Below are 19220 nucleotides of genomic sequence, written 5' to 3' on the forward strand. Positions count from 1 at the left end.
CAGCCCAAGCTCTTCACATGGAGCTGAGCATTGCCTCCTTTACAGTAGTTGTCTGTAGGTTAATCTTTCTGTGTTTATGGCAGAAGGACAAATAAGGGAAATGCTCGCTTCAGGTCAAGGCTGTCAGTTAAGCTCATAAAACTGTGAGAGATGGTAGGATAGTGCTCTGCTCTGTGAGAAATTAAAGATCATCAGTTCACACTGCATCAAATTGCTTCACTCTCAGGAGGTTTTATGGCCTGTGAATTTAAAAGAGAAATAAAAACAAACAAGAAGTAAAAAAGGGGAAAACACATCAGACTGATACCAAATGCTAGCAGTTGGCTCAAGGGAGGGAATAGTATGTGACTTTGACTTCACCAGTGAAAAAGCTGGATATCAAATGCAAATGATCTGCAACCTTATGAGTTATGCTGAGAAATGGGTCTGGGTCAACCTTGTGGATTCCCCTGGGGCGAGGCTGCAGCTTGAGAAGAAACATGATTCTATTTGTGTTTGTAGTTTCTGAGCTGAGCTGGGCTGGGGACAGTCTTCCTAGGAGAGCAGAGGGAAAACACCATGCAAGATCCCTCAGTCCTAGCTCACTGCAGCATCCCCAGTTACTCAGAATTGCTGTCACAACGTGCTTGTCTGCTCTTGACTTGGCAGGATGTTGTTATTGGCGACTTGAAGCCGGGCGCTCCTCACCGCGTTAGCGTTGGCGCGTACAGCTGGGCGGGGAAGGGACGACCCAGCATGCCCAGGGAGGTGACAACTTTGTCCCAAGGTAACTGCCTCCAGGGCTCTGCTGCAAAACCAGCAGGGCAGATGTCTGTAGCACTCACACATAACCTCTGCCACATGCACAGTATTTCATTGGCACTTTTCCACAAATTTTAGAGGGGCAATAGGGTGAGGGGAGAAGCCTGTGCCTTTGATTCCCGAGTGTGCGGATGTTGGGCTATTGTGTGTAACAACCTAGCTGCTTCTCTAATGCTGTTCCTTTGCACTTCTTAGATAAGTGCATGCCTCCTGCGCCACCCTACCAGCCCCAGATCGTGGTGGTTTCTGATTCAGAAGTGGCAGTGTCCTGGAAGCCCGGAGTGAGTGAAGGAAGTTCTCCCATCCAATACTACACAGTGGAGTTTATCAGGCAAGTTTGCTTGCTAGTGGAGTCTGAATTTCAGTGTTTGTGCACTATAGTGTTTTGGGGTTTTTAACCTAAATTACACTACTCAAATGCTTACAGATATGATTTAGTTACTTACTGTGTATGTTATGCTTAGTTTTCCTCTCAGTGTGTGTTGAAGTACCATCGAAATTTAAAGACAAAACCAGAAAGGATCCAATTTGTTATAAAATCACCAGTAAGTTGTACTTTCTGGTCGGATTTGATCTGTTCCCTCTAATAGCGGCCTGGGTGAAGTTTAAAGTTTTAAATTCTCCTGTCATCAAATGCTGTCAAACCATGCTGAGAAAAGAGTGTTTGGCAGAATGGTTTCCGTGGGCTGCTATGGAAAATACTCTGAGGACTGAAAATTCAGTATGTTGGACAGTTTTACCTGGCAAAAGTTATAGATCATAGGAATATCAATATTGGAAGGGACCTTCAAGATCATGCAGCCCAGTCATCAACTCAACACTACCACTGTAGCCTCTTAAACACTAAGTCACATCACCCAGTGCCAGACACAGACACCTCTTGGAAACAAAGTAATTTGGGTCTTGAGCTTGCAGGATTTAGACTTGCTTTGTTATGCTAATGCTAATCAAGTTTACGTGAAATGTTCATCTCTCTGTTTAGATTTGGGGGGGAAAGTGGGGTGTTCGTGGGGTGCTTTTTTGGTTCTTTTATGTTGAACTCTTAAAATTTGCAGCAGTAGAACTGAACTGTCAGAAGTTGCCAGCCAAATTGCTTTTATAAGCTGCATAAAAAGGGTCAGGAGGAGGTGATTGTATCTGCAAGCATAAACAAGTATTTGTACTTGACTGTTTATATGCTTGTGTGAGCTAATATCTGCATATAAACCTATTTATTTTTATTTGCCTCAGTGTTTACCCTTAGAGTGTTTATCCTTAGCACGAATGTAGAATTCACCCTTTTAATCCTTTGAGTGAATACTTGATGACAAGTTTTAGTTGAGGTTCCTGGAAGAGAGAATTTATTCCTTAACTACTCTGATCTGTAAAAGGTCAAAAAAAATTGTTCTTCAGGAAAACATAGACATTTTTTAAAAAAAATTGTTATTTGAACAAACAGGAAGAACTTGGTTTTCAAAGTATGGGTACGATCTAGAAGATACTGATATACCAAAAAAAAAACAACAAAAAAAAACCCAGACTGAAAACCTACTTGTCAACTGATGCACTTTGTATTTTGGCTGAAATTCCCCATATTTAGTTGGAAGCTATCCAATGTTCAGTTCACTGCGAGGCAGGACATGAGGGCTGAAGATACTTATCTCCTTTGTGAAATGTGTGCTGTAGACCATCAATGAAATTTCTTTAATATCCACTTTTGAACACAATTTTTGTCTCAGCTTTTTGCTCTCTCTCTCCGTCTTTTCTCTCTCATTTGCTCAGTTGATGGGGAAGGGATTTTGTTGAGTTCTGATTGACTGCACTTCTATCAGCTCTGTGCTTTTACTGGAAAGTGGAACCTGGATGCTTATGTACACTTCTTCATAGCACCAGGAGCCTGCTAATGGGAGAAGTGGGCACAGTCATCTCCATCTGACACACCAAAAGTTCACCCTTGAGTGTTTTTGTTCAGCCAGGGAGTGGAAAGCTGCTGTTTAGGTCAAAAGATGCCAGTGGTTGAAATTTGGTGTTTTGTTGGCTTTAGACTTTGGGAAAGAATTTGCTAACAGCAAAATGTTTTGATTACACTGTTTACTTTGAGGTTTAAAACTAAGTTGAAAGTGCCTTTGTTAATTTTGGGATTATGTCTCTTCGACTTGGAAGCTTGGTTGTATATTTGGAGTAAGTTCAATGAGCCATAAGCCCTAATGGCAGTTAGAGGTAAACATTTAACTCTAAGCTTCATTGTCTTTTGCTGCATATAGTTTTAATTACTATAAAATGTATTATCATGAGTTAAAGCCAGTAAATTAAACCAGTGTAAAACTAAAACAAATCAGTTCAAGCAAATTAGAACTGAGTCCTCTTGTGTCAAAGAAATACACCATTATCCCATGATTTTGCAGAATTATTAACTTTATAATGCAAGTCTGTAATTTTGCTTAGGTACAGCACAAATTTCTAAAAACTATGACATTGTTTAAGTAAATTTCCATTTCCTTAGAATTAACTTAATGACTGTAACCCTAGGAAAAACATGTTGGGACAAAACTCTGCTCTCAGTTGCTCAGCTGTGATACTGGGGAAATTCAGTACATATGTAAAAATTCAGTATGTTAATTGTTTTGAGATACCAGAATATAATCAGAACCAGAGCAAGCCTGCAGCCTGTCTCTACTCAGGGTCTAAATTTGGTGCTTTATTTAAGCACTTGCCTAAGGGGTTTCCCTTGGGACTTGCTGGTTTACTACAGGCAATGGAGAGCTGCAGGCGGCTTCAGATACAAGAGGAGCTGAGCTAATTCAGGCTCTACTCTGACTAAAAGAGGATGCTAAGGAGACCACAATCCCACTTTTCTAAATGCTGAAAGGAAACTGTAAGGCTCACTCTTCTCTGGATAGTTCATAGGGAATGTGCAATAGAATGTGTTAGACCCAACATGTATAGTGCCTGTGCAACTTTGTAGGCTCAGTGTAAATATTCTGTTGGTTAATGGTGAGAAGTATTTAATGAAAAATTACATTTTTATGAAAGCCTCTAAAGCAAGACCCTGGACTTAAGCATATGAGATTGTGTGATTTTCCTAAAGAGGCTATACAAAATTAATTCTTAAAAATGCCTTGGATATTTTCACTCAAGTACTCCAAATACTCAATTTTTTAATCTGTTGAATGCCTACATAATCTTCTAAACTTTGTGACTAACTTATCCAAATTTTTATAGCCACATAGCAGCTACAAAACCACAAGTGTTTCAGCAGCACATGCCCCAAAACAATCATCTCATTGTTATGTAGATGAAATTAAAATATTTTAATATTAATCTTGGCATGCAAAGGAAATTTTTCAGTATCTTGGTAGTGACATGAAACTTCTGCTGCAATGAACTAGGCAAGTTCTGCTGATAAAATTGGGAGATTTATTAGTATTGGAATGTTAGGGTGGTGCAGATTCAGCATAGTGTTGTGCACAGATTTGGTTAGTTTGAAGCCTTCCTGCTCCCTCCCAGAAAAATCTATCCCTGAATCCATTCCCTACTGAACTGTCTGTCTCTGGCACTGCACTGAACCAGACAGTCGTTTGCTTTTGTTTGCAAAGAATCTGAAAAAACAGATCTGACCGGGGATACACCTCCCAATGTCTAGGAAAAATACTTTTATTACTGTTTCCCTGATTATTGCAGGAAACAGGCATATCTGACTTGATACTTACCTCACTGCTTTTGAGATTAACTCCTCGAAAAGGTAACTGATGAAGAAAAAAAGAGTGAAAGATACTAGGGAGGAAGTGCTTAACATTAGATAGCGGCAGAAGAATAACAAGAGAATTAGTTACCAAAATTGTCCACTTTTCCTTTCCTCACAGTTGACCTGGCATATTGTTTGATTTATTTTGTAGACAGTGTCACAATGCTGTGAAATAATAATAGTTACTAAAAATAATGTTATAGTGCAGTATATTCTACAAGATATTTTTCCTTGGCAAATGGATGATGGATTGTACTTGTCATCATACTTATTATTTGCTGGAATCTGTTTTAAAAACCATAAGAGATATAATTTTCCCCTTGAGATGACTACAAATATGGCATGGAAGAACAATCAGAAACCTTAGAAAAATTGCATTGCCAATGTGTGCCTCACACTTAAATAATTTCCAGGTGATTTTAAAAGGAAATTCAAGTGACTATAAAATTGGTGTTCTCTGCATCAGAAAGAATTCCCTTCTTGAACTGAAGCAGTCTCCTGGTTACAACATAAAGCAATAATCCAAACTTCTTGGGTACATTTGGCATGGAATTCTGCCCTTGTTTTGTACCCATCCAGTCCTATTGCCTTTAGCCATATATTTATTATCTTAAAATCACTATGACTTGCATTAGATTCTTTCTGCATAGCATTTCTGTGTTGGAGATGCACAGCTGCAGCTTCAAGAGCAGGCAGTGCCCATGGAAGTTGTCTGATTTCCCCATTCACAGACAGAGTGTTTGGAGCTGCCCTGCAAGCTGTTGTCCAGAGGCAGAGAGATCTGTGTTGGGGAATGGAATGCTGCAGGAAGATGGGAAAAGAGGTATCAAAATGAGCCCTTCCAGTGTAAAAGTTGGCAAACACAATATGACATAAACAAAAGGACCATGGAGACAGTTTTCAGCAAAATGTTCTCATCTCAGGGAACAGGGGAGCTGGCTTTCCCTGGATGTAGTTACCAGCTGAATTTGTGTTCCTTTCCCCATCTGTTTGCCATGTTTTCATCTCATACTGTTTTGTTCACACAGGGAGCATTCTGGAGAAGTAGCAAAGGTCAAGTGATAAATCGTCCTCTTTCCCTCTCCTTCAGCTGCAGAGCCTTACATGTTTGCAGGCATTTCCTTTATTATAAACTTCTGCAGAAGGAAATGTTGGGAGAGACAGTCTACGTATTTGAAGCCCAGCCTGCTGTTTGTGTTATCTCCTAAATCTTTTTAGGGAGCAGTGCCTCCTTTGGGTCCCTTCATCAAAGGCATGTTGTTCCACTTGGGTGGACACATGAGCAAGGTCTGTTGCAAAAAGACAGCTCTTGAGCTAGCAGGAATTCCTTGGATGGGAATTAGAACCAAAAAAAGGATGTGTACAGGAAAATTGAAAACACTACTAAGAGAGTCTTTGGAAGGAAGCAGTGTTAACAGCTTTCATTTGGAAAACACTATATATTTTCATTTTGGCCCAGGCATCAAAAGCCCAGAGGAGGAAACAATGGAAGAGTAGCCAAAATAAATGCTCTCCTGTCTACCAGGAAATGGTGGTGAAGGGTGACTTAAGATGGTCCGTTTAGCTATCATTACATCTTGTATGTTTGTCTGATTTTGTTTTTATTTTTAGCAAGACAATGAAATACTTGTCTCCTGTGTGCCACTGTGCACTTGAGACAGGCAGCTGGGAACTGCTGCCTTGCCACTGCATTTGCCATGCTGGCACAAAGCCATGGAACCTCAGTGATCAATAAATCTTGTATTGACCACGAAAAGAAAACATACATTAACTTTGGCATTTCCTTCCAGCTGAAAATAAACAAATAAAAAATGCCTGCCTTGTGCTATAATTTTTAATTCGAAGACTGTTGGAGACATTTGCAGCTAGTCCTATGTAAACACTGGTAGATTCAGGGTGCACTTGGAGGTTATTTCCTGTAATAAATATTGCAAGAACACTGGAATAATTTTCTCTGAAAGACATTTCTGTCCTTATTTTACTTTCATAAACTTTAATATTTTGGGTGGCCTAGAGTGAATGTTTACATTACTGTGTTGTTTGTATTTGTTTAGCTTCCTACTCTGTTCTCTCTTTGATAAGAAGAGACCACTTTTAGAGAGTGTGGAAATGGTGTGAAAACATCAGAATACTCTTTCAGAGTACTTGAAGTCACCCACCCCTTTACAATGTGCCTGTGTGCATGAACTTAAAACACTTGATAACAAACTGCCACGTGAATGGTTATACTGGTTTCATTTGGAATATGGCACTTAGAGAAGCACTTACTGGCAGATGGCTTCCAGTATCAATCAATTAGCCAGGCATCCTCCAAAGGCAGCTAATAGGAATGTTGTTACAAAATCCAGGTACATAGGCCATGTTCTCTGCATTATTATTCTGTGGGTTTTGAGGGTCGTCTCTGTGTAGTTTTTGGTGGTTTTGTTTGGACTTTTTTTGTTTGGTTTTTTTTTTTTTTTTTTGTCTGTTTGTTTTTCTGAAGACGTTGGGTCCGTATGTTCCTATGTGAGTGGATTAACCTGATTACCTGGGAGATCAGATGTTGGATTCTTATCTTGCTAATGCTTGTATGTTTGAAGAGACTTACTGGCGTTAGAACACAAGCTCTTAGAAATAAATCAAGCTCTTTCCCTCTATTGCAAACTATTGCTTTATACAGCCACATAGGGAGTCAGGAACTGTAGGTAATAGACCCCCCACCTGAAAACTATGAATCCAAAATCCACAAACCAGATAAACTTAACGGAATTTTTCAGTCATTCTTCTAAATAACTTCCTGGGCTTTATAAGAAAAATCTGAGTAATTAGGTTTGTATGGTTGTACAGTTTTGACATCACAGGCTTAACAACTTGGTAGTGGTGGGTTGCACAGTCTGATCCTTTAAGAGTGAGGGGTTTCAGTGATGATTTAGTAGACTTCTGTCTCATTTATTAGTGCATTCCCTAGAAAAGTATAAATGCAGCTAATTTACACAGTCAGCTTTAATTATTTAAGATCTGGTCTTTGTTTGTTCCTCAAGGCCAGACCTTGACAGCAACTGGACGGTAATAAGAGAGCAGATCCAGATGGAGTCCATGGTTCTCAAAGGACTTCTCCCAAACACGAAGTATCAGTTCGCCGTGCGAGCAGCAAACTCCTTCGGATCCAGCCCTGCCAGTGCACCGAGCGATGTCATTCGCACATTCAGTGAGTACAACCACTTCTTGTTATTAAAGCTAAACTGAAATGAAGTGTCTCTGTAAATAAGGTGGGTCTGGGCTAGCTGTGGAGGCCTGCTGGTGGAAGGAGTTGCTCTCCAAGTAGTCACCCCCATTCTGACACCTCTCAGCCCTGTCTGAAGGGCTTGCAGCAAGCACCCTGTGAAAGTCAAGCCATGAGCAAAGATTTGAAAAGACCCAGGCCGCATCACTCTCATGCCATTTCTTTGCTCTGGGAGTCATTGGCAGGTATTTTTGGATCACTACTTTCTGAATTTTTTGCTGGCTTCATGCAGAACTGATAAGTGAATACTATGGGGAGAAATGAGAGAGATGAGTCTATTGTTCATTTTTTTCTGTTCTTTGAAGCTGAAGCTTATATATTACATCTATAATTTAAGCAACCCAGAAAGACCAAATCTAATTTGTACAGTTTTCTGAGGAGTAAGACTCTTAACTCTTAAGCACAGTCATGAAGGTAATTATATAAGGAAGTAAGCACCCCTTTTTGATCAGAAGCTGCATAGCAAAAATATTAGGTGAGCACGACGACATACCAACTTGTTAATTATTATATTTACATTTGTTTAGCAACGTAGACCATGCACACTGCAATATGTGTTGGTCCAGTTACTGCTGGGCTTTCTCAGGATGCAATCCTCTGCTAGTACTGGTGTCTCTGTGGGTTGACTTTAAGGGGCTGTTGCTCCTTATCACACCCAAATTCATAGCTTGTATGTGAGAATGCCAACCAAACCAACACAGAGCATATTTGGAATCACACAAATCACATCCTCTAACAGCAAAAAACCCAATGTCCCAAAGAGAAACAGTGGAGGAAACAGAGCCAAAGCCAGCAAGGTATGGGGGCTATCTGAGCTAGATTATTAACATTCCAAACTTTTTCTACAAAAATGTGTAACAGTATTCTTAAGCTTAAGTGCCCCCCTTTTATTTTCTTTTCTCATTTTCTCAATTGGAAACCATCTCTAATTAATTAGTGAAAATGACCAGCAAATATTTAGGTAGGACTGTGAGCTCTGCAGGATTTTGCTTGCTGCAAAAACATAACATGCTTAGTGATCCACCAATTGAACCTTATAAAGACTTGTTTCTAAACTGCCTCTCTGTTGTGGAATCCCTTTTTTCACTGACTCTTGTATGGAAGTTTCCATTCTTTTTGTCCCTCTGTCATGATTTCAATCACTTGAACAGTTTGCATGTAGTGTGCTATGGCTGTTGAGCTCTTAAGTTTAGCTTCTGAAGTGAATGTTTGTGAAAACCTCGTGTACTCTGGAGTTCCTTGGCCCGTGGATCCTCCAGGGACAGCTCTGCTGCCTCAAGCACACGTGTGCTCCTCGATATCTTGTTTATCTTTGGATGTTAGCAGCTGCATCCTTTGGTCAGAAAAGATAAAGTGTTTAGCTCTACTAATAAGGGTGGAATTCGTGCTGTGCTTATTACTGCAGTACTCCAGGGAAGGCACTTTGCCTTGGAAACTGCTTGTTCTGCAGAGGCCTGCCAAGAAGTCTCTAAAACATGGGTGTCTGTCATTAGAACTTGGAATCAAATTCACATCTGGTGTGTATAAACACTGATTTCTAGAGAGGTTCATAAGATACGTGAGCATGGTTCTCTATGCCAGCATCAGATCTGAAAATTCAGTATATTATGCATTTTGCACTGCTCTTTGAATGGGCTTAAAAAGTGTGTGCTGGCCCAGGATAGGCTCTTGGGTGCTGCAGTGGCTGAGAGGCTGGTTTCTCTGCTCCAAGGTCCTGGCAGTGCTTGGCAGAGATCCTCACGACCAGGCAGCGCTCCTGCAGGCCAGGGCCATGATGTGCTGTCACAGGTCTGTGATGTGCTCCAGATCTGCTCCAGACCACTTGTACTTGGGGCTACTTTGGCACTCTGGACCCTTTGGCAAATGCAAATATTGTTCTTTTACCAGTGTACTCTTTGAAAATAGGCTTAAAAACTACACATATAGCCACTAGGCAAGAAAAGCTGCATTTTCTTGTGGATACCTGTTGTCACAACAACTAGATTTGTGCAGGGTGAGGAGTGTTGCTTGAAAGCGTCAGGAATGTATGCCTTTAGAAATAAATTATTTGGCTTTCTGAAGGGAGGAGTGTAGCTGAGATGATAGTTTAGCTGATAGCAGCTCTCACTTGTCTTTACTTGTGATGTCTGTGTAGGAGACTGACTTGATGTTAACCAGACACACAAGTACACACTGTGCATTAGTAGAAAAGCTAAACTTATGTTGGGAGAAAATTGTTCTTCATTAAAGCTGTGCATAGCCTGAACATTTATTTTTCCCCAAAACATCAAAAACCTTTGAAGAATGATTTAAACTGCAGGCAAGTTTCAGAAAAAAAAAAAAAGAAACAGAAAAAAAAAAAAAAAACCAACCAACCCAAACTACACACTGTGTTCAAAGGCATACAATTAAAACTCACTCCTAACTCTCATTATGTATCTGAAGGTACCCTCCTGCTTCTAGCAGTTAGAAAAACCAGATTTTTGGTCCAGTTAATCACTCACTTAAGTTGCTCAGGTGTAAGTGTTCATCAGATTTGAGGTTCTTAAAGTTTTGTGGTTTTTAACAGTCACTGCAAGAGGGCACGTGCCATTCACAGACACCTGATAGTCCCAGGGGCTCTCTCAGGTACAGTGATGCATCTCAGGTGGCAGCAGTTGCTTGACTGTCTCAAAGTGCCAGCAGATACCTCTTAGTCACCTCGTGTTTTTGAAAAGGTGTCAGACAATTGGAGTCTCTGAAACTGAAGCACCTTTATTCTTGGGAGGGCACATCATAAGAATTACTGCCTTAATTGTTACTGTGCTTCTTCCTCCCACCTAAGCAGTGAAACATGCTACACGCCACAGATTTTTGATGCTATTTTCTGCCTGCCTGTGTATTCTTCAGAAATTCCTGAAATATCTTAGAGAGCTGGTAGAAGTTCATACAACGTCTGACTCCTGTGCATTACATGTAGCTCACACAGTGAGCTGGCACTAAGGTCCTTACTGTGTTTGGATTTCAAAAATTTGTAAGTTTACGCTTGTATATGTTGGATTTTTTTATGCATGTCTTGATATAAGTAGTGCTTTTCTGATGTTTATTTTAATTGATGAACAAATTCCCAACATTACCTCAAAAGCAGAGGTCCTTCAGGGTCTATGATGTCTTGCACAGATTCTCTTGCAGCTCTTGTAGGCAGGCTTAGGCAGAGATGAGTCCATGCTACTTGGGGTTGTTTCCTGTTGTGGTTTGTCTCATTCTCACAGGTAATTCACTCATTTTGTTTTTAAAATGGGGGTGGATTTGCAGTACTCTTGACTGCATTGTTTCAGGTCAGTATAGGAAAACGTCGTCTTTGTTTGCTCCACTAAAGGTATGCTGGCAGTATCACCTAATGTGACAGACCTCCCAAGGTCCTTGAAAATAGAACATGTGGCCTTGATTACAAGCATTTACCCCCTTACCTAGTAAAAATGCATGCTTCTTTAATTGCTCCATTTTCAGGGAGGAAAGAGAGGGCAAGTTTTCCCAAGGGTTCTCATTTATTTGTGATTTGATTTTATTACATTTTTTCTAGAGAGAAATGATGCAATAAATCAATTTTTTGTTACCTTTCTTAATTATAGTTGCACACTGTGGGTATTTCACCTACATAGTTGTTGAAATTTTGTTTTATAGAATCTTTCAAAATGTCATGGACAATTCACTTGAAAATAAGAGATTGCACATACTCAGTTTAGAAACAACAAAATAAATTGTCCCAAAGAATAACAAACAAAAAAATGTCATCACCTGCATTGCTTAAATACCTTTCATCTCCTCGGGAAGCAGATGGAGTTTGCACTGTGCCTGCAAGGTCACCAGCCTTGGGCTTTGCCAGACCATCAGAGGAAGTGTCTTCTGTTAAAAATACCCTCCTGCTTGTCTCCACAGCAAATGTGACAGAAGTGACTGCTTAAGCAGGGCACATCCCTTCCTCTGGTCCTGGCTGTCACTGTCAGGATCACACAGAGCAGGGCATTGCCACAGGTGCTTATATATTCTGCATGGAGCTTGAATGTGTCAGATGAGCCTCAGGCACAAAAAAAGGGCAGTCTCTGGGGCCCAAACCTTGATTTAAATGGCGGTGATGTGTCCTGGAGATAGCAAATGGAGAAGGTTTTCCACAGAACTCTTCCCCACATATCCCCAGAGACTTTACAAAAGTAGTCGTAGGGACAGTGACAAAAAGCAAAAGCCAGGCAAAGTGGCATGCAGCATCGCACTGTGAGTCACTGAAAAACATAAAACACATTTTAAAATGCTCCTGATGTATTTTGGGTTAAGACCTGTTGGGTTCTGGATGAAGCGAGTTGGTCTTGTAACACTTCCATTCAATCTGTCTGTGTTACAGTGCCCCCTGTTCTACGTCCTACACTCTCTCATGTCTCTTCATCGGTATGATGATGGTGACCTAACTAGCAAAACAAACCTTTTGTGGCTTTATAATTATTTTGAGAAAGATTTCTTTAATATAACTTAATCCCTAATTATTTGGAAAGAGACTGTCTACAGTTCATGACCCCTGCAAGTTCTTCAATTATTTGTAAAACAGGATTATAGGACCTAGTAGAATGTCTTAATCAGACATCATCTCCTTGTACACTGGAACACTGATTTAATTAAATATAGCCTACTTATAATCTCTGCAGTCATTGTTTTGGTATTTGCAGAGTACCAATTTGCTTAATTGTCCCTGATTTACGACCCATTATGAGATGAGCTCTCCACAAAAGAAACACAGTGCACTTAACAATGGGCTAATGTGTGGGTTTCTCTGCAGAAAGTCCTGTGAATTTCTGTGCATCCTGTTTTGTAGTTATATTGCTTCATGTCACATGTGGCTGTGGTGTTATGTCCAGTGAGGAAGGGCCAAATGTAGGGAAGAACAAGGCAGCTGGGAAGCCAGTGGTCTGGTACCTCATCAGTCCTCTGTGTACTCACCTGTGTAAGTTCAGACATGCTCAGGAATGAGTGCATCCAGCAGCTGCATTGCTCCCAAGTGCATTGCATGTTACCAAAACTGCTCACAGATCAGCAGGTACAGCAATGTAACATGTGCTGGCTGAAATGCAGATAGCTAGAGTCAGCAAGGGGAAAAATTGGAGAGTGTGAGACCTGTGGGTATTAGGACACCTTCTGAAGTCACACTTATTCTGGTGACGCCAAACTTACTAGTGAATCTCTTTGAGGAAGGGCCTCAAAGCAGTCTTTCTACCAGACACAGTAAGCCATACCTTCTTGGTTCTCTCCAGGCTCTAAAGGTTGTACCAGTTCAATAATGTGAAAGGAACCATTGCCTGGTTTAAAATAGTGGGTGCGTTTTGTCTTCTGTGGAAGAGCATGGAGCATTTTGATTTGCTGGATGAAATAGGCACACCTGCTGTTTGGGGAATTGCCAATCTCTCCTAAGCTACCACGTCTCATTGCGTGCTGGTGGTTGTTAATGTATTTTAGTGATAACCATGCAGATCAGGAGAGTTAGATTTCTGTGAAACTGGCATGGCAGTAAAATCATATCCAAACATGCAAGCGTGTTTATCTGAATATGAAAACGAGCCCTTACATTTTCCTGTCTGTGAATATATAGATACCTCATTTTCTGCATTGCTTCACTCCTGCCATCCTTATTGAAATTACATCCCATTAGGCCAATAGAAAGTTTGATTGAAAAGAGAAAAAAATATGACAGCATTTTGACCGTAATAGATGTTTATTTTGTAGCTTCTGACTTTTAAGTTTGAAAATGGAGTTTGTGTATCACAGCTTGTTTGGGTACAAATCAGATTGTTTCCCCTGACACATCATGAGTTTTCCTTTCTTTATTCCCAAATTTTCTTTATGGCTTCCTCTGCTCTTAGGAAAATTTCACTTTTATACATTAAAAGAACAAAATTAGCTCTGAAATACTTTCAGACACATAATTTAAGGCAATAAGTAGTAGTTTTGGAAATGATACAACTTCTAAAATTTTTAACTAACTTTAGTCAGGGGTTTTGTTCATCTTCACCATCTTCACTTAGGGTAAGGGAATGGAAATTTCTTTTTTTAAGAGACTGTTCCCTGGGCAAGACCTGATGAGCTTAACATCTCAGAGTACTGGGAGCTGGCAGATGATGCACAAACAATAAATGACCATTAACAAACATCAATGCCTGATCATCCTCCCTGATGTACATCCCAAAAAGCTCAGTGAAAATGCATGGAAATTTAGTTTCCCCGTATTTTCAATGAAACTTTGTGAACAGTGTTCGAGTGTTCCCAGGTGGCCAAGAAGCAATGGTATCCTGGCCTGGATCAGCATTGGTGTGGCCAGCAGGGCCAGGGCAGGGATTGTCCCCTGTGCTGGCACTGGTGAGTGCTGTGTCCAGTTCTGGGCCCCTCTGTTTAGGAAGGAGTTGAGATTCTTGAATGTGTCTAGAGGAGAGCAACAAGGCCTGAAACACAAACCCTATGAAGAATGGCTGAGCGGGCTGCAGTTGTTTAGCCTGGAAAAAGAGAGGCCCAGGGGAGACCTTATCACTTTCTACAACTGCCTGAAAAGAGGTTTTAGTGAGCAGCAGGTCAGTCTCTTCTCCTAGGTGACCACTGGCAGAACAAGAGGACACAATCTTAAGCTGCACCAGGGGAAGTTTAGGCTAAACATTAGGAAGAAGTTCTTCACTTAAGGAGTGACTGAGCACTGGAATCATCTGCCCAGGGAGGAGATGGAATTACCATCCCTGGACATGTTTAAATTAAGACTGGATGTGGCACACTGCCATGGTTTAGTTGATAAGGTGGTATTAGGTCATAGGTTGCACTTGATGATCTCAAAGGTCTTGTCCAACCTGGTTGATTCTGTGATGCTGTGATTCAATGAGATGAATTGCTGCAAATGCTGGGAGCTGAGCTAGAACTGCCCTTTCCAGCAGTGTCGAGGTGTGAGCGCGATGAAGCTGAACATCTAATTCCCGGCCACCGGCTGCCAGAAGCTCATTGAAGTGGACAGTGTGTGCAAGATAAGAACATTTTATGAGAAATGAATGTCCATCTTCCTGGCTGATTCCCTTGGCGAGGAGTGGGAGGGGTATGTTGTCCAGATCACTGGTGGCAATGATAAAGGTGTCCTGCCTCACGGATGTGTCTGCGTGTTGGTCAGCAAGGGCCATTCCTGCTATTGCCCCAGAGGACCTGGAGAGACATGCAGTGGCATTGTTGGTGCAAACTTGAGTGTCCTGAACTCTGTCATAGTGAAAAAGGGTGAAAAGTGCATTCCAGGGCTGACTGACACAACCCTGTCATCTTGGTCCCAAGAGGACCAGCAGAATCCACAAGCTGTTCAACCTGCCTAAGAAGGGATGGCATTCTCCAGTATGTTGTGAGGAAGCCACTGAACAAGGGGGGCAAGAACCCATTACCAAGGCTCCTAAGATCCAGTGACTAGGCACTCCTGCAGCATAAGCACAGGCATATTGCTCTGAGGAAGCAGTGCACTCAAAAGAACAAGGAGGAAGAAGCAGAAAACAGCGCTCTTGGCCAGGAGAATGAAGGAAGCCATTGAGGAATGCCAGGAGTAGACTGTGAACTGGAGCTGGCTTTCTTTGTGGAGAGCTTCTACATCTAAGTCTGAATCAAGGCACAAGTAAGGACACTGTATGTGATACTAAAAAGACGTTGTATATGGTATTACCAATAAATCCCTTTTGTGGTGAACTTCTAAAAAAATCCCAGTACTAAAACCAAAATAAAATCATCACAACACAGAACAAAAATGAACAATTTACACAAAATCCACTCCTTGATCCTTCACCACAATTATAACAAAAATTCCCCATGATCATTCTTCTCTATGACACTTAAGATTCTCAGCACTATTTTTGCTTGTTACTTCTCCCAATTAGTATCCTTATCTCTAAATCCTCATGACTGCCCTCATTCTCCAGTAAAAATACTGGGTTTACCTGGGCCAGATGCCAGGCCCCCACCCAAGTCATTCTCTCTTTCCTCTGCACAGCTGGAAAGAGGAGAGAAAATTTAATGAAGAGTTGAGATAAGGACTAGGAGAGATCACTCACCAAACATCATCATGGGCAAAACAGGCTCAGCTTAGAGATCTGAAGTGAATTTTCTATGAACAAAATCAGAGCAGGATAATGAGAAGTCAAATAAACCCTGAAGAACACCTTCCCCCACCCGTCCCTCCCTGCCAGCTCTACCTCCTACCCCAGCAGTGCAAGGAGACAGGGAATGGGGGCTGGGTCAGTTCATCACCCGGGGCTTCTCTCCCTGCTGAGGGAGAGGAGTCGTTCCCCTGCTGCAGCACAGAGTCCCTCCCACGGGAGAGCTCTCCATGAGCCTCTCCGAGGTGAGCCCGTCCATGGGCAGCAGCACCCTGCCCATTGCTGCAGTGGGACTCCATCCATGGGCAGCAGCACCCTGCCCATTGCTGCAGTGGGACTCCATCCATGGGCAGCAGCACCCTGCCCATTGCTGCAGTGGGACTCCATCCATGGGCAGCAGCACCCTGCCCATTGCTGCAGTGGGACTCCATCCATGGGCAGCAGCACCCTGCCCATTGCTGCAGTGGGACTCCATCCATGGGCAGCAGCACCCCTCACGCTGCTGCAGAGTGCTGCAGTCACTCTTCCATGGGGACAGTCCTCCAGGGACAGGCTGCTCCAGGCTGGGAGCGGGGCCCTCTTCCCACAGGTGTCCCCCAGGTGTCCCCCAGGCTCACAGGCTCCTCTCAGGCACCCACCTGCTCTGGTGTGGGGTCATCCAGGGGCTGCAGGTTGGAGCTTTGCATCCCTGTGGACCTCCCTGTGCTGCAGGGACACGGCTGCCTCACCATGGGCTGCACCAGGGGCTGCAGGGGAATCTCTGCTCTGGCACCTGGAGCCCGTCCTGCCCTTCCTCCTTCACTGACCTTGGTGTCTGTGTATTGTTCTCCTCACATGTTCCCGCTTCCTGCTGTTCTCTGGCTGTAATTAAAAATGCTCCACAACCTTTGTTTTAATTTCTTCTTAAATACATTATCACACGGGTGTTACCACCATTTCTTGGCAAGTGGCATGTCCATCTTTGGAGCCATCAGGGACTAGCTCTGTTAGATATGGTAGAAGCTTCTGGCAGCTTCTCACAGAAGCAAACCCTGCAAATTCACCCTGCTACCAAAACCAGGCAATGCAAAACCAATCCAAATGCAAATCATATTTGTAATGCATATATTTGTGGTTTTACATACTGAAACTGTTTCGTAGAAATGCATGTCTTAGAGAATCACTATTACCAAAGAAGGGGATTCTGATACAGTGATGGGTGGAATATGCAGCTTGACTAGATGATCATTGTAGATTCCTTCCAACTGAATCATTTTCTACTCTACTCTGCTCTACTATACTCTACTGTACTCTGCTCAGCTCTGCTGTGCTGTGCTCTGCGCTACTCCTCCTCAGTCTCCCTAGCTTCCTACCTGGAGTAAAATTATTCCCGATGATGATTAGCCTGAATGATGATAAATGTGAATACTTGGACTGAGAGGTTTCGTTTACATTTTGATAGTACCTGTTGTTTTCAGCATGGTGAACCCAGTGATTGCAGGACTGGGACCAGTCCATAAATGTGCAGTCTGGTTCTCTAACAGTAATTCTTTGCCTGTGCATTCACAGTCAGTAGCAGAAATAATCTGGATGTAGTTTGTCCTGTTTGCCTCATCTTGTTACCAGTCATAGAGCAGAATTCTCTGCTTAGCTCATTTGGTAGAACTCAGGGCTGAATATTTTGTTTAATATACAGATAAAATTTATTATTTACAGATGACTAGGTATGCATGTTAGAGTGGAAACATACACTTTCTGCCCCAGTCCAAGGTGTTTTTTGGTTGCAAGTGTGTATTCCCCATTACCTCTACTCACTTGCTTCTAATTTTTCTGTATGCTGATGTAATGTGAAAAGCCCATTGATAAATAACCCCTGCAGAGCATATGGAGTGTGGCCACTTAGTCACTCAGGGCACGCATCCATCTCTCGTGCACATACATCAGATTTCATAACTGCCTGCCAGGACTTCTGGGTTGCAATCCCAGCAAAGGAGGAGGGAGTACAAAAAGATTTAGATAAGTACACTGAGCTCAGTACAGAGACTGTAAACTGAAGGTTGCTTATGCTGTTTTTAAATGATGGCAGAATATTGTATGGAAAAGGCAGATAGATGAGTCTGTTGTTTTAATGGTTTAAACACGGTTTAAAGATAGCGTGTCCTCAGCCTTGCTGAAATGACAGGTAACTGAATTGATTTGGTTGGTTTTACTATATTTCTTCATGACCTGGTGAATATTAATAGCTAAAAGGCACAAACCATTGTTTAGGCAGAATTTGCTGTGTAAAATCCAGAAAAGTACAGATACTTTCTGTGAATCAGGAATGAGGGTCCCCTTACTGTTTAAACCATCTGTTCCCAGCCCAGTGTCCTCCAAAGCACAGTTCAGCACTCTGGGAAGTGGCAGAAGTAGACTATGTACACGAAAAACACATGGTCATAGAATCATGGAATATTCTGAATTGAAAGGGACCAGCAAGGATCATTGAGTCCAACTGCTGGCCCTGCACAGAACAGCCCCAGTAATCCCATCATGTGCCTGAGAGAATTGTCCAAGTGCTTCTTGAACTCTGCCAGGCTTGGTGCTGTGACCACTGCCCTGGGGAGTCTGCTACAGTGCCCAGCCACCCTCTGGGTGAAGATGATTGTGCATGTTTCTTGCTTCAGGGTGCTAAAAAAGTCTAGGAATACACATAGGACACTAATTTCAGAAGTTTTGGAGACAGTGATTACTGAAGGAAGTAGATTAGGTCCTAAATAGAGTGTATCTTACCTGTGTACATCTCTTTTGCTGTTCCTGTTTATCTCTTTTGCTGTTCCAGGAGGGCAGATACATGACTATTTCCGAAAGGGAAAAGTTTGACTTAAAAACAATTCAGTCATTAAAATGGTGTCCATGCCAAAAAAACCTGAAACTTTTGTCCTGGAAAAATGATGAATACAAGCCAGTTTGCAGGGGAAGAACTGAGCTTTGCCTGCTTTATTTGTTTAATCACCTAGTAAATGACTAAATGAAGGTCTTCCCTTTGTTTTAAGTTGTGTGTATATCTCATGGACAGCATCTGCTATCTCCAGACTGACACTTGTGTTCTCTGTACAGGATGAACATAAGCATCACTTCAGATTTAAACATTGTGAATCAGAGAGGTGGTGAGATCTGAATTGCTGTGTGCAAATAGAAAAAAAATATATGAACTGAATATGGCATTTATGTCTCTTCAGGTTCTGAGGAGTTAGGAAGCGGAAGCTATGGGCATCGGTACATCACAGACACGGTGACTGGTGATGGTGATGGATTTGATATTGATGATTCAGACTATGACATTTATATAGAAGAGGTAAATGTCAAG

The 19220-nt window shown here is 41.9% G+C and overlaps 1 protein-coding gene and 1 pseudogene across 2 annotated transcripts in view; both read left to right on the plus strand.

Annotated features, from left to right (window-relative positions):
- EGFLAM (EGF like, fibronectin type III and laminin G domains) overlaps window positions 1-19220 on the plus strand; it is a 75399-nt gene that overhangs the window by 23710 nt on the left and 32469 nt on the right. For both annotated transcript variants that reach the window (XM_063422482.1, XM_063422483.1), the window contains exons 5-8: window positions 649-766; window positions 997-1132; window positions 7546-7712; window positions 19093-19208. In XM_063422482.1, the coding sequence (XP_063278552.1) occupies window positions 649-766; window positions 997-1132; window positions 7546-7712; window positions 19093-19208 (537 nt within the window). The remainder of the gene's footprint in view (window positions 1-648; window positions 767-996; window positions 1133-7545; window positions 7713-19092; window positions 19209-19220) is intronic.
- LOC134563992 (small ribosomal subunit protein eS6-like) lies at window positions 14708-15418 on the plus strand (annotated as a pseudogene).

This window comes from Prinia subflava, chromosome Z (assembly GCF_021018805.1).
Source record: "Prinia subflava isolate CZ2003 ecotype Zambia chromosome Z, Cam_Psub_1.2, whole genome shotgun sequence".
Classification (NCBI taxonomy): Eukaryota; Metazoa; Chordata; class Aves; order Passeriformes; family Cisticolidae; genus Prinia; species Prinia subflava.